Raw genomic sequence first — 15,555 nt, forward strand, 5'->3', positions numbered from 1 at the left:
CTGGATCAACGGACGAATGAGGCCGGCCCGGAGCCGGTGGGGTGGAGGTCCAGGTTGTGAGCACTTGCATAAGTAATGCAGACGAACTCTCCTTACAAGCCTTTCCACCATAGACCCGGGGGAACGTAAGAAAACATTGGCATCGAGATACAGATTGCGACGACTAGGTGACCATTTCAGTAATGTAATCATACAAAGTACACTGTCGAGGTAATTGATCGGTCGTGCGATGCACCTAGGTCATCTGAGGAAATGGAAATCTTTGGAAATGCTTGGACGCACTGCTGCGAAGAGCAGCTTGTCTCTCGCGCTCGACAGAATACCATCGATAGATCGATACGAAGGTGGGTGATGATGGTAGCGAACGAAATGTGCGAAGAGGCATACCGAGGATATAGAACTGACAGGCATCAGCTGTGTAGAGCATGTGAAGTGATGTGAAGCATCAAGAATTCCGAGTAGACATTCCCCAACGGCGGGCCACATGCCTAGCCAAGAGTAATCTTTGGCAAATAAATCTGCGGTGCGTGAGATGGAGGCTAAGTATGGACGCGATCGCTTCGTTTTTGCACAATGTAGGCAGGCTTTGGAGGGCCCAGCCTCGAGAGACCCTGGGAGAAGTAGCTGCAGAACATTCGTTGGTTCATCTCATGCGACTAAAAACTACTGGGCCGATATGCGAATTGTCAATACTTGGTGGTGGAGTTCGATAGACTAAATCTGGCTGCGAAGGCCAGGGATCCATGGTGTTCATTGATATAATCGCCTGCCCTTCACTGTAGCCCATGACGATGAGAGCAGGTAGCTGTCCTTGGTTTCTGGAACGGCGAAGACTCATACATTGGTGCCAAAGTACAGATAGTCTGTGGGTAGCAGTGCTGTAGGTGAGGCTAGCAGAGTGTGGTGGATGACCGGGAAGGTTGTTTTCGACACGGCTGGTTAGTATTCGAAGTTTGAAGGAGCCGGCACCCGAAGTGTCTATTGTTGCGGCCATGGGCTCCTTTTATGAGTTTGTACACGAGCACATCCAACGCTTTCGGGCGGGTGAAAGAAGCAGCCTTGTTTCATCCTGCTCAGGCATCCAACATCAACTCCCCAGGCTCGCACCTGCATGCCGTGTCTGATCATCGGGAGGGAAACGCGGCCTTGAAGGGTAAGGCATGAGGATTGAGGAGGTGCTGAGACTGAGACATCCTTCTGTCATTGGAATCCGTGATTGGAGGCAGACAGCTTGAGGTAAGGTAGGTACGTCCCAAGACAGGATACGTACCTCCTTCACTTCCATCCTGCCAGAGCACCTACGGATACCTTAGGTAAGGTAGATGGAATGAAATGGAGATACCTTATCCCCACTTATTCGAGGTCTGAAATCCGATGTTCAGCCGTGGCCTATCTTCACCGACTCACCGCGTCCCCGTAGGTCCACCGACTCACCTCGAATCGCAATCGCGGAAGCGGCTTCAGCTCAGAAGGGAAAGGTCTCCAAGGCCATGGGCCACTCAAGCTGGTCATTCTTTGGCCGTCGGGTCTATATGATCCCCAACCGGCTTCAGGCAAATCTGCATTAGCGGAACATGGCAATCGAGTCGCTGTGCCTTACTAAATCCCATGACACGACGGGGTCGCAGTGATAGAGACCCTTGAGTGGCTGGACAAAACTAAGCCCCATCAACCCAGATCCCTGGACCTGGGGAAGGACCCTTGAGAACAAGGGCAGAAACACCATACTACCATGATTGGCGCATCACCCACCCATACACACCTTCACTGTAACATTCACTCACATTGCGATGGAACAAAAAGGTAGTTATGTATGTTTGTCAATGTGTGAGCCGTCAAATGTCATTGTGTCCCAATCGTGGACAGTTTCATTCCGCGACGGGCGGCATGACCAGCTCTGCTATTGACGCGGGGCGGCGTGAGAGCTTCGCCTGCCTCAAATCCGCCTTCCTGCCGATCCTGAATAACGAGAAAAGCAACCCATTTCAATACCATCATACACCGCCGAGCCCAAAGTTACAAGGAAAGTCCGAAAGATGTGCGCAAAAACTAACTCCACGCCACCCGTTCGGACTGAGAAGCAGCAGAAAGACAGCAATCAAGAGGACTCATCCTCCTCTTGTTCGGCCTTTAGAGTGACTAATTAGCTTCAGCACAACACGGCCAGATGGAGTGGGGGTTTAGGGGTGTCTTACGTTGTATGCCTGCTTCTCGTCCTCGTAGCGCTTCTTGTCGGTGGCAGCCTTGGCCTCATAGGGACCGCGCTGCTTCTCGTTGAGGGCCTTCCAGCGCTCACCGAGGATCTTGCCGACCTGTCCGAAGGAAATACCGGGGTTCTCCTCACGAACGTTCTCGCGCTGCTCGTTGGCGAAGAACATGTAGGCGGAAAGGCCACGCTTGGGGGCGTTGGGGTCTGAATAGCATGTTAGCTACATGTTCATGGCAAGATAACTGGTCTAGATAGGCGCAGCGCAAAGCGGGCAAGTCAAAAGTCGTCCGAGGCGTGGCCCAGTGGAATCTTATTGAGACTCCCTTCAGGCCCAACCTCTCTGTACGTCAAACTTGCCCAAATTTCACAACGGCTCAAGACAAGGATCGATTTGGCAACGTACCCTTCTTCGCGCGCTTCTTGGTGTCCTTAGCGGCACCTCGCTTGGTCGCGGCCTTAGGCATTTTGGTATCTTGAATATGGTCAGTCAAGCTGCTTTAATGTCGAGATGAATGTGATGGTATGACGAAGAGCCAAGGGTGAAGAATGTGATGGAATCGGCGCGACATGACGACTGACGGCAAAGCCGCCGCGCCGTTATGCCGGAAAGCCATAGTGCAAGAGGACCGCGGTGCAGCGAGAACCAGGGTGTGTGGGTGGTTGAGTCGCAAGTGCAATTGCGCTCGGTAACGCGAGGTAATTGCAATTTGAAGCTCAAAGTCGTCCAAGAGGGATCGTAAAGCATACCTGAGGAGGTTTTTGAGAGGTGGAAAGAGAGGTGTTGATGTGGTGATCTGGACGCGTCAAGCTCTTGTTAGCTAGAAAGCTCTATGGTTGAAGCTGGTTGATGGACGAGCGTGTAAGAGACGAAGAGGTGCACGCCAAAGTTCGAAGCTCAACAACGGATCGCACCCACGATATCGACTTGTTAAAAAGCGATTTCTGAGTCGCAAATCGAGGCAGAGTGATCGAAATTGTAGCGACAGTGAAAATAGAAGAGGATGATGTTGCGCGTGTATGTTGCGGTGGTTGATGGTGCAAGTGGGCAATGGTATATGGGCAGCAGGTACTCACGGGGTTGAGTGCGAAGGCAGTAAAGTGTGGTATTGTGAGAGTGCGGATTGTAAGAGAGGAGGATTTGGGTGGGAGATTTGTATGGGAGAAGAAGAGGGAGGGAAATGTATGGGGGGAGGGCCAAGCAGCCTTTTTACTATGGGGGGAGTGATTGTGCGGGAGCAACGCGCCTGGGTGCACTTGTTTTTGCTGGGAAGTCTGGGACGGGGCCAGGACTGACTGCGACTGGCGACTGGGCGAGTGGACTGGGGGTGGTACTTCGTACCGTGTGCGAGACTGAGTGAGAGACTGGGAGAACTGAGGAAGGAAGGGGTCACCGTGGACGGGCTCTCCTCCTCTTTCTCCTTGGATCACTCCAAATCATCTTTTTTTTGGCCTGCGCAGGTGCGGACGCTTGTCACTTTCGCTTTCCCTCCCGTCGCTTCCTCGCCTGTGCCTGGGCTTGCTGCTGCACGCTGAATGGCTAGGAGGGGATGGGTGTCTGGGTAGGCTGGGCAGGTATCCGTACCAAACCAGACGACGGGCAAAAAAAAAAAAAAAAGAGGTCTGCGCACTGGCATTGGCAACACTTGTCACTGGGTGGTAACTGGCGGCATTGGCCTGGTACTGGGCACACCGGGCACCCGCCCACCAAGCGAAGGGCACAAAAGAGGAGAGAGGCAAGAGAGGGGGAAGGCGCGATGAGAAGGGAAAGGGTGTGGGCGCGCCTTCCCTCCCTGACAGTCGACGTGCGCACCCTTCCCTTCTCTTGCCTTTTGCTCCAGAGTCCAGCTTGACCCTTCTTTCCCCATCCTTCTCCTCCCCATCATCCTCCCCCCATCCTACGTGGAAGTCCAAGTCCCTCCTAGTTACAGTCCGCGCCCACCCACAAGGTAAAGGTACCTTGCACCAGAGACTGCCGTGCAAAGTACCTCACGTTCCTTTCACACCTTGAGTCTGCCTACACCCTTCCTGCTCGTCGCATCTGCCAGGGGACAACGACTACACACACCTTGAAGCGGCCAGCTACGGATACATGCTCGAAAGTACCCCAGTACCTGGATTAGTACGGACAGATACCTCCCTACCTTACGGATACTTCACCTTAGTATGCAAGTGCGTCCGCACGCAACCTATTGGCCTGTTAATTGAAGTCCATGGCAATAAATCAAACTGCGGAACCAGAACAGACCAAGTTAGGTGTGGACAATGCGCGATCAGAAGTTGCGAACGTGCTGGCGATGCGATGGAGAAGGAAGGAGCGACATATTACCTACTGCGTATCCAGCAGCATCTTGCAAGGCAGGCGCCAATGGCCTTAGCTTCAGGTGTACGGAGTACTATGTAAGGTATCCGTCCAGGTGGTCGTGGCCGTAGCCAAAACCGTACCTGGCCAGGTAACAGAAGCAGGGAAAAGAAGCAGGATCTGGCCCATCCTGCGGTGCTCTTCTTTTGCCTTCCGTCCTCGTCTCAACCCCTCGGGTCTGGTCCAGCTTGTCGCCCGCTTCCCATCCATTTCAATCACTCCATCCTCGGACAGTCCTTGCTCTTGGTGTGCCGCTGCTATTATTATGTGGTACTGTACAGGTACAAAGCGCACGCAAAACTCCGCACCGAAGTACTGTACATCCGCTTTGTACCTGGGTTTTATATCATCTTTTCGTACTGTGTACTTTACAGCCGTCGCGCCTTCTTTCTCCGCTTGCTACGTACGGCTACGTGCCGGCTCTTTCGCCAATGTCTGAGGTGAGGTGCGGTTGAGTCCTGTGCCTGCTCCTGCTTTTGCTTCGCTCCCTCTTCCAGTCTTAGGTTCCTTTTGAAGCATCTCGTGCTTTCCTTTCCGTCCACCTTACCTTACCTTACCCCACCTTACCTTCCTCCTGTCACTGTCCACACGGACCATCTCTCGTCCATCAACCGACTTCTCCAGTCTTCAGTCTCGCCCAAGTTGCCATTCCCAGTCCCTCCCCCTCTACTTCTGACTGCTTTCGTTCCCAGCAGTGAGAGACCGAATACTGGCTCGTCAAGCTTCAGCTTCTTACGAATCCCATGTTACCATCCATTTACACCCCCATGTTATCGACAACTATCATTTGGATCCACGGCCTCTTTCTTCAACACCAGCCATCACCCATCCATTCGAGGATGGTTCCGCGCATGCACCATTAGCCTAGCATACCATGCTACTTATACCATCCTTCATACGACAGTGATGCGATACCACTAGGCATTGACAGCCTAAGGGAGACGACCTTGTGTACCTATTCGTACTCCCAGATCGCAGAGACGTGCAGTGGCACACCTACTCCGTCCGACTGCACTTGGCCTGGACCAGGCACTTTTTCGTCATCTTCATGAGCGCTAAGATACTTCCGATCCTCCCTACCGCCTGTTGAATGGCAAGGGCCCGTTCGCTAGACATGCCGTAGGTACATCGGTCAGACATTGAAGACCGAACACGTACGGGGAAGACGGAAGTCCAATAGCCAACGTTGCCTCGACATTTCCAATTCAAGGCAGTAAGATCCCTTACACCTTGGCGACTCTTCCATTAGGTAGATGCATCTGCTCGGTACAGCATGTCGGATGGTCGATCACAGCAGTTGAAGCTTCTTTTCGCCAACTCTCCGTGGAATTCGAGGTCTGCACGATTTGAATCAGGTCTATGGGACGACATCACTTCCTTCGCCATCAAAGCAAACCTTCGCCATGGGAGACAAGCTATACCTCGGACACACTAACATGTCCATCACTTGCACTTTGCTGGGGCTGTGGGTGTTAGTGACCTCATGTTCGCGACGTTGTCTCCTTAGCGTCTTCCGCTGACAAGCCTTCGCAACTTTCGGCTGTTTACCAAGACAACAAGGCTCGGCCGGCTGGATTATGGATATTGGGAAATCGATGGAGCACCTGTGGTGTGGTGGAGGATTCAATGTTTGGAGAATGGAGGAACAAGTTGGCTTACACACTCTCACACACTGTGTAAGTGATTGTGCTTCCTGAACATCGCTGCGCAATTTCATCCACACTAAAACACCACTCGACACACTTTGCGGCATTCCCCTCTTCAAAGTGGCTTGTCCTATCAACACCCAAGGACATCGCCTCCAAAACGCACCAAAGTCTATAGGCACCGTCGGCTCAGAGTTCTCGACAAACGCTCCGTGTCCGGCTCGCCCTGGGTTGCTGGTCCACGCGGTCAGACAAGATACATACACAGTACGGCAGACCCCATGGTGGCTTTCATATGCGGCACAGATTGCAACACCATTTAGCTGAGTTCCGGCGTGAAGCCACCCACCAGCTTTCGACGTGACTTGGAGAGCCCCTGAGCCCATAGGAGCTTACAGCAACTGACTGGGGCGCCTCTAGACCACTCGCTATCGAAGCATCCACTCATCGTATTACTAAGAATCGACCTCATCCAAAAAACCGAGCTAAACTGTGATCTCCTGGCAGTCAGGGGCACACCGTCGGCTGGTGTGCACGGAGGCGTAAACTCAGCTTCGGGTGACGAGGCGTGATGCGAAGCACCTCACGCTGTTGCTCAGGGAGATGTGACATTGGAACGACCGGAAGTCATGATGACTGACTGATGGGGATGGCATTCAGGCTGGCCGAAACGGAATCTGGGTACTTGATTCATGCATACGCCCCATGTACCGTCATACGAGATTGTCTTGTACCGCTACTTGGCCCAAGGTACCCCAAACGCGGTCCACCGACTCCGGAATCAGCTTGGGCGAATGCGCCCAATCACTCCTCATGCGCAGCTCACGGTACACTTGGGACCTCCCCAGCCTCCCCTCTGCCATCGATTCCAACATCATCCATCCGCCTCCGTAGTGTCTATTGTTGGACACTCCTAGAGCAACCTGCTTCTGCAGCGGATGCGTGGTTGCGCAGTACATACTGTTCCAAGTTACCCTCCGCCGCCAGGTGATCGACGAAGGGCTTACTGGTAGGTACTATTTAGCGATCAGCTATGTTCAACACATCCTATGCTGAAAGCGAGTCTACTCCGTACAGAGCCGTAAGCTTCACATTAAATAACGGAGAAAGAGCTGCGTTACTATTTGCGGAGCTTGACGATTGCATGGCGACCGGAGACCGACGGCGAGCGGCGTGTCTATCTCGTCTCTGTTCTACGTCTTCAACACCGACACACCACGAAGCGGGCAGCAGCCAGGCGGTGCAACGCTCCCGGCGTCAAAGAAGGGTGGAATACTTCGTCATGCGCACAAAGTGTGCGGGCGTCTCGTGTACCTCGAGGCATAAGACTGGGTAATGCCTGCAACGACAATCGATACGGTCCCCCGCTCCAATGCACCCAACGCGCACCCAAGACGCCCAATGCAGGTCTCCTCTGCAAATTGGCAAGCCAGCAGCGCGTTTTGCCCATGAGCCAGACAAGCCGTGTCTGCCCAGGACTCCAGTAGGAGGGCGTTGCCGCACCATTTCACCATTCCAGTCAGGGCCGCCGGGCCCAGCCATTTTGCTTTTGCCCGCTTGTTCCCTGTTTGGCTGGGCTAGCACTGGGAAGGCGGTGGTAACGGGCTGGCGAACAAAGTGCGCAAAGTACCGACGACTTGCAGCGGATACACGGAGCCAGGCAATTTCGCTGGTCTGGTTGCCTTTGTTTTGCTGATACTGTGCTGTACCTGATGGTCCCTCGGCAAATATTGGCCCTCCCTGACTGAAGGCTCTCCCACTTTCTCACTCAATCACTCTCTCCCACACACCACACACACCCCCTCCCAAGCCAAACACTCTTGCTGCTCACGCCTAGGACCTGCACACGAGAGGTACATGGAGAGTCGGAGACTGAGGTGCAGTGTAGACTGTGTAGTTCAACGCGAGCCCATGCTCCACTCCTCCTGGGCCTCCTGGCTGATCTGTCGCAGCAGACACAGAGCTTGACTGACGGGGAGTGCAAAGCTCCCCCCAACTTTCAGTCCCATTTTCCCTTCCCTCTTCCCTCTTCTAGACGGACCTTGAGTGACGTTGATTATCTAATCTAAAAGGCATGATTCTTCTATGGTCACAGGGTATGTAATGGAAACGCGAAACGCGTGGTTCATCGCGACGCTTAAGCTGTTCACGGCGTCTGGGAGCTCTCGAGTCTTGTCACTTTGCGCGCGAAAGTCACCATAACGGAAGAGGATGAGCTCACTGCAACTGCTTTATCAAGCCCCGTGACGTTTTACGGGTCCTCTTGAAGATATTGAAACGCGTTTCATCAGACAATTTTTATTCTTTGCTATCTCATAGTTTCCAGCGATCCAGCTACATAAGGTAGGTAGACAGAGCAGCTGATCAAGCTCAAGCATTGGCCACAGGAGCAGATCTCGGAGCCAAGCTCACCCACGTGATTCGACATCACCGTGGTCATAGCGTCCGAGGTGCCGCTAAGCCCTGTCCAGTTTCGTGAGCCGGCAGGGGCCGAAGGTGAGCTTGAAAACCAAAAAACGCCTTCGGGTGGTGCCCTCAGGTGCCGATGCCGTGCCGTACGGATACGCTACTATGAGCAACAGCAAATCGATCGTCCGCAGGGCAGGGCGAGCGCCATGATCTGGTGATGCCAACCGTATGGCCCGACGACCTAGACCGCGGTCACGACTTGACCGAGCCTCTGGAGGTCCGTACCTGCATACAACCTGCGTAGGGCGGGTTGAAGCGAACGTTCCAACGTACTGAGGTCTTGAGTTTCGGTCCATTCCATTTGACGAGCCCCTCAAACCGGTGGTAATACGCCATTGTAATTGGCACCATCTCATAGTCCTGATTCCTGAGATGATGTGGTCATGATAAGATGGGCCTGCGAGCCTGGCTACCTACTACGTAGACTCATTAGGGGTAGCCAGGTAGCCTATGGCCCTCTGGCTGGTCGCCTCTGACCCTTGCTTTTCGTGCCTCTGTCCACCCTGCCCCATGCGTATCGTGGGCCAATGTGAGCTTCTGATCTCCAAGGTCTAGCAAGCTTTTCACTATTCGTCATCTTCGGGGTCCAGTACTACCTCGCGCAGCGCTTCATCTCTGGACCAGTCTACGCCGCTGCCAACGACCACAGCGCTGGCGGTGCCTTTCATAACTTTCCACCGCCGTATGCTCGCCTTCACCTCGGCTTCAAGTCTGGCTATCTCCGCCTGCACGGCGGGGTCGTCAGTCTCGCCCGCATTTCTCTTTTCCGCATCCTCAGTAAGCCTGAGGATCTCGGCTGTGAGCTCCACGTTTTTCCGGCCGACTCGTAGGCTCTCGGCTTCCACCTCAGTCAGCTGCTTGATGAGGCTGCGGATGTCTTCTGATTTGTTGGCGAGGGCGACAGAGACGTTGTCGCGGGAGCGGATGTGTGGTAGGAGGTCACTGCTTCCTGTTAGCACTCAGACATCAAAGTTTAGAGGTCATAGTTTAATCATGGATAAAATGATAGTGATTTTGTGATCACAGAATCAAGAATGGACGTACGTTTCGATGGGCGTTGACTGTGTGCTCCCATGGACAGCTTTGAGGATGGGGTTGGCCGTCATGACACTATCCGTGATATTGTTCCTCAGAAGCCATCCCGCACGCGCCGTCGACGCGTCCTGCTGAGCCTTTCTCACATTTTCTTCTGTGCTTGGTGTTGTTGAGTCTATCTGTACCCGTTAGCAATGCGGACTTTTACTGTCGGTCGTCTTGATATGGGAAGTGTGTACCTGAGACATGGCTCTGTTGTGCCTTCACCAGGGCGACCTTGATCTCGAGGTCGCGAAGCTCATCGTAAAGAGCAAGGACGCGCTGCTCGTCATTGGAAAGTAAAAGGGTGGGCACTTGATCGGCTTTGTTTGCTGTCGAAAGGCTTCGATTTGGTAGCTCATCCATGGTCGAAAATGATTTCTACCATCTGATGGCAGAAATTCAGGTTTGTATGGGATGAGCCCGGTGTCCGAGATGTCACCGCTCCGCCCTCCGGACGCGACGCGCGACTCACACTCAGAATCGCATTCAAAAACCCCCGAACTCACGGAAACTCGGCGGCTTTTGGCTTCGGATCCGGATGGATGGTGGAGTAAGGTAGGAACTGAGTATGAAAGTTGTGGCGGGTGCGGCGCGGTATGTCTTCCATTCCATGAGTGTCAGCCCCATCCCTGGAGCCGTTATCTTATCAGTGGCTGGTGCCGTATGACTGTCCAATCAAATGACTCAAGACATCACGAGGCGGCGTCACGCTATGCCTCCCAAAGGTTTTTAGTGGGTTTGCAGCCTGCACGAGCTCTGTAGGGCGCCTCAGCGGTCACGTCTTGGAACCTGGCGAACGAACCGCCTTTGCGCTTTTGCAACAACCGACGTTCGTGCATACTTCTGTCTTTCTCTCGGATCCTTTGCAACGACGACGAAGACGACGGCAACGAGTCAAACGACGACAGCGATTTCCTTGCGCGCGCGTATCGTACGATTTTACCGGGCGACGGCCTTTGTCGACTCTAACACATAGCTACGCCAAACCCTTGAAACTATTGCTGCAAAGACCGGACTGCAGGCTAGGCTGTCGCAGCTCTTCTTCTCTTCGGAGATGTTCCGGGGATGGCGACGCAGGTGTTGATAGCCCATACGGGCCAGCGTCTGCAGGTGGACACGACACAGTTTTCTGCGTATGTCAGGTTTTGCCTCCTTGTGAGACCGAGAGAAAGCAGGCTGACAGCTTCATTCGCAGGCTCGATGACCTCAAAGCCTGGATCGCAAGGCATACGTCGATTCCGGCGCACCAGGTTGTTGCTTTGACTGCCCAAGGTCGGAGTGTCAAGCTGCAGACTCTTCACCAGGAGGTACGACGCCCCTCCTATTTACGGGTCAGAGAGAGAGAGAGACCTTGAAGCTGACCTGCTGGCGCAGACCGAGATCTACATCTACGACATTCGAATATCGCAACCAAACTCCCCCAACGTCGCCTCGTCTCCAAAGTCCGAGCTCCCCCTTCCTAAGCGATATGCTGTTCCGAACGCCCCCAACTACATAGGCAATATTCGTGTTCTATCAGAATGGCAGGCCCTCTACAAGGAGCGCCAGGCATGGGCCCGTGGCATCGTCGATGACTCGGCACGTATGACGGCCGAGATTCAGGAGCGGTATAGCGAAATGGACGTCATGGTCAAATGCCTCGATGCAGCTGTGGCCAATCTGGAGATCAGTGTGAAACAGATTGAACCCAAGTACGCCGAGCTCAAGAAATGGGTAGAACCTGCGCTGGGCGAGTACGAGCAGCTTGCCGAGAATTGGGAGCACTACCTCACCGTGGCGCGCAGTGTGCCCATCTCTGCTGCCATGGTGCGTTTCATGACCTCCAGGGACCTCAAGAAGAAGACGACGACGCTGGAAGACCTGATCGAGATCGACACTGCGAAGAAGTCTGGACGGTTGGCGCCGACATCCTTGAAAAAGTTCACCACCAAGGCGACGGATCTGGAGAAGGCCGCGAAAATGATGTATGGCGGACTTGAGCAGCTGATAGGGGACTTTGACAGCCTTGTTGGTCGTTCGGCGCTGTCGCATAGTGGCGAGGCGCAGCAGTTGCTCCAGGATGTCGAAGCCGTGGCCAAGAAGATAGAGACTGATTACCACGTCGTCCTGGAGTACCAGGATACGCAGCCCAACGTCCTTCAAGCCTCGCGGACGGCGGAGAACCACACGTCACGCCTCATTCCAAGCTTGAAGAAACGCTCCGCGGAGATGGATGATATGCTGCTCTATGTCACGCAGGCACGGAACGCCATATCGGCCGATTCAATTAGTTTTATGCGCAACATCACCGAGATCACCACATTACACAGCAGCGTTAAAAATCAGATTAATGTCTTGAACCAAGCCGAGGACGACATGACGACCTTTGACTATTTGCGTCTCATTCACCAGCTCCCGTACATGTACGCCTCTTTCGTCTCCGAAGCCGTTCGGCGTCGGGAGTGGTCCGACAAGATCAAGACGGATTCGTCGACACTGGCCAACGAGATGGCACTGTTCCAGGACGAGGAGTCAAAGAGACGGAGGAAGTGGCACAAGATGGTCGGCAGCATGTACGGATCAGACAAGACTGAGGCAAACGTACTTGGACTCGAGGTCAACTTGCTCGGCGAAGAGGAGACATGGCCCAGCATGGTCAAGCGGGACCTGGAAGAATTCCTGGAGCATCTCCAGAAGCAACAAGCCGAAGTGGACATCATTGAGGATGTGATGAAGCTTGTGAATGAGTTGAGCAGCCCTACGAAGCAGCAGTCGAAGAGGCTGAAGGCCTTCAAGAATGGCAGTGTCCATGAAGCCGCCCTTGGACGAAGTGGCTTGATGATCCGTGGCGATGATGAGTTACTGCGCAGCCTCCAAGACGACAAGTCGAAGCTCGAGAACAAGTTGAAAACGGCGGAGAGCCGTGTACGAAGATTGGAAGACTTGCTTCACAGACAAAGCGCAGCTTCTCGACCTGGTATTGGGGGCTTGTTCGGACACGAGAGGAATGATTCGACCAACTCCGTCAGGTCGACAGCGACAGTTGATGACCATCGACGCTCTACAGGAAACTCAGAAGCGCTTTTGCAGAGGATACAACAGCTCGAAGGTGAACTGAATGCTCGTCGGGCATCTGATCAATCAGAGGCTTTGGCGAAGCGAGTGCAGCAATTGGAGAGCGAACTGGATCAGCGTCAATCATCCAACGATAATGAGGTCCAGCAAAGAATACAGCACCTTGAAAGCGAGCTCAATGCCGAGAAAGAGAAATCGGCGGCGTTCGAAAAGGACCTCAGCGTCCGGGCTACAGCGCACGACGACGTCAAGGACCGAATGGAAGAGGCCAACTCTACTAAGAAGGAGCTTCTCGAGAATATGGAGGCCCTGCAGCGGGAATTTGTCGAAGAGCGCAAGTCTCTGGAGAACGAGATCAAGGGACTCAAGGCCCGTATCGAAGACACCGAAGATGAGATTGAGAATTTTGGCGAGTCGAGAGAAAACGAAAAGGCTACCTACATTGAGCGAATGCACGAGCTAGAGGCTGAGGTCGACAGGCTACAGAAGGAACAGAAGGATGAGGCCCTCAAGACTCAGGGCCAAGTCGACTTCCTACGCAACGAGGCACGACTCCAAAGGGAACAAAATGAGTCTCTCGACAAGCAGCTGCAAACCGCTAACGACGAGGCCAAAAAGCTTGCCAAGGTACTGGGCACTACGCAAGAGATGGCTGAGACACAAATGAAGGCGCTCCGCGATGTTCACGACCAGCTGTCGCCGAACGATGACACTACCGAGGACCTCAACGATCTCATCGACGCACTCATCTACCGGGCTACTGATATTACCGCTAATATGAAGACCCTCGAGAGCGACCGATCAATTCTCAAGGCCGATCTGGAACAAGCTGACGAGCAGATCAAGAACCTAAAGGCCACAATCTCTGAAACGAAGAACAAACTTACTTCCGAAGAAGACAAGTCCCGGCACCTGAAGGAAAATCTGGAGGGAGAGAAGGCTCGTGTGACTGCTCTTGAAAAGGAGGCCGCCGAGGGCCGAGAGCAGCTTGATCAGCTTCGTGCCAAGATTGCCGATGGCGAGACGGGCTCGGAGAGCCTGAGGAAGAAGCTCGACGAGGAAGAAGGACGAATCAGTTCTATCGCCGAGGAGCTTGCATCCAGACAATCCCAAGTCGGCAGCCTCGAGGAAGAGTTGCGACTCTACAAGGAGAAGATGGAGAAGTCTCAGTCTAAGCTCTCAGCTGTGCTTGGTCACTTTGAGTCTAGATCTGAGAAGACTAAGGATTTGACACAGCGTCTTTACTCTCAGAACGACAGATTGTGCCGGCTGTTGGAGCGACTGGGCTTCTCAGTCACTCGGCAGGACGCGACCATGACAATCCAAAAGGTTCCTAGGTCCGAGAGGGGCACTATGAGCCAATACCACGCCGCAAACGACTCGTCTGATCCTAGTCAGTCCACGATTCGCCGCTCCGGCATGCTCACCAGTCGCACTCTGGCCGATAGCACCGACCTTGAGTTGCTGTACTGGATGAATAGCAATGATGCCGACGCAGAGACCGAGAAATACGAGGCTTTCATGACACGGCTGGGCACGTTCGACATGGATTTGTTTGCTGAGACGGTCTACAAGCGTGTCAAGGATGTTGAGCACCTTGCCCGGAAACTCCAGCGAGACGCGCGCGCGTACAGGGAGAAGGCGCACACCCTTCAGCGGGACTCGCACGAGAAGATTGCCTTCAAGCACTTCAAAGAAGGCGACCTCGCTTTGTTTCTGCCCACCCGAAACCAGACGGCTGGCGCATGGGCTGCTTTCAATGTTGGCTTTCCTCACTACTTTCTGCGGGAGACAGATGCCCATCGTCTACGATCCCGCGAGTGGCTCGTGGCTCGCATCACAAGGGTACAGGAGCGCGTCGTGGATCTTTCAAAAAGCATGCATAAGCAACTCCCCGATACCGACTCGGTTAATGGCGAAGAGGACGATAACCCCTTCCAGCTTTCCGATGGTCTGCGGTGGTACCTGATTGATGCGCACGAGGACAAGCCCGGCGCGCCCGCAACGCCTGGGCTGGGCAAGTCTACCATCGCAACGAACAATGTCGAGGCTATGGCGGACATGCACACACACGCGCAGACAAATGGCAAGGACAAGCAGCGCGCCAACACCCATAGCATCGAAGGCGTTAGCAAGGCGCTTAGCAAGAGCCTAGAGAGCCGTCGGAGCAGCTCCAACTCGAAACGGGCTCTCCCCTTTGCTGTAGGTGGCGGCGGTGCGGCACTCCTCAAGGGTAACGCTTTGGGCAGCGAGACAAATTCTCTTCGCGCAGTCGCTCCGGATACGCCGACCGAGACGAACCACCCTGAAGAAGGACAAGTGGGACCGTCCACGAATGGACACGAGCAGTCGGGACAGGTAGGGCAGGCATCGAGCCCGCTTGCGGAAGAGGGTCAGGCCGATAGACCCAGGTCGCCCGAGGTACGGAACATGATCGATTCTCTCGTTGGCCCCTAGACCAGCAAGAAAAAGCCTCCCCCGTTTCTCTCTCTGTGTCTCTTTCTCTCCCTCCCCATCCGAGGTTTAACCGCCTTCTCACTGATTTCGGTCAGAAAGCTCGATCGCCCTTGAGGCTGCAGCGTCAGAGGAGCGGGGTCAGCGTCGAGAGTCCGACGAAGAAGAGCGTGGTTTGGGATTCGCTTTGGAGCGTTGACCTGAGCTATGAGACTGGTGGTGGCGGCGGAGGCGCGAAGAGGAAGTGGGAGGGCCCGGAACGCCGGTAGAGAGAGACAGAGGGAGAG

At 54.1% G+C, this 15,555-nt stretch overlaps 3 protein-coding genes across 3 annotated transcripts; 1 reads left to right on the top strand and 2 right to left on the bottom strand.

The window, feature by feature from the left end:
- Positions 1-2,098: 2,098 nt before the first annotated feature.
- CABS01_01959 (HMG box protein) lies at positions 2,099-2,673 on the bottom strand (the record flags this gene model as incomplete). The annotated part of the gene is made up of 3 exons (XM_060535338.1): positions 2,099-2,128; positions 2,196-2,413; positions 2,613-2,673. 3 exons carry the CDS (start codon positions 2,671-2,673, stop codon positions 2,099-2,101), a joined length of 309 nt encoding a protein of 102 aa, XP_060395643.1.
- Positions 2,674-9,249: 6,576 nt separating this feature from the next.
- CABS01_01960 (uncharacterized protein) lies at positions 9,250-10,123 on the bottom strand (the record flags this gene model as incomplete). Its single annotated transcript, XM_060535339.1, has 3 exons — positions 9,250-9,625; positions 9,728-9,893; positions 9,958-10,123. 3 exons carry the CDS (start codon positions 10,121-10,123, stop codon positions 9,250-9,252), a joined length of 708 nt encoding a protein of 235 aa, XP_060395644.1.
- A 702-nt stretch (positions 10,124-10,825) lies between these two features.
- Positions 10,826-15,537, top strand: CABS01_01961 (uncharacterized protein; the record flags this gene model as incomplete). The annotated part of the gene is made up of 4 exons (XM_060535340.1): positions 10,826-10,893; positions 10,956-11,067; positions 11,135-15,235; positions 15,367-15,537. 4 exons carry the CDS (start codon positions 10,826-10,828, stop codon positions 15,535-15,537), a joined length of 4,452 nt encoding a protein of 1,483 aa, XP_060395645.1.
- Positions 15,538-15,555: the final 18 nt, after the last annotated feature.

Source organism: Colletotrichum abscissum (assembly GCF_030869225.1).
Source record: "Colletotrichum abscissum strain IMI 504890 chromosome Unknown Scaffold_4.1, whole genome shotgun sequence".
NCBI classification, from domain to species: Eukaryota; Fungi; Ascomycota; class Sordariomycetes; order Glomerellales; family Glomerellaceae; genus Colletotrichum; species Colletotrichum abscissum.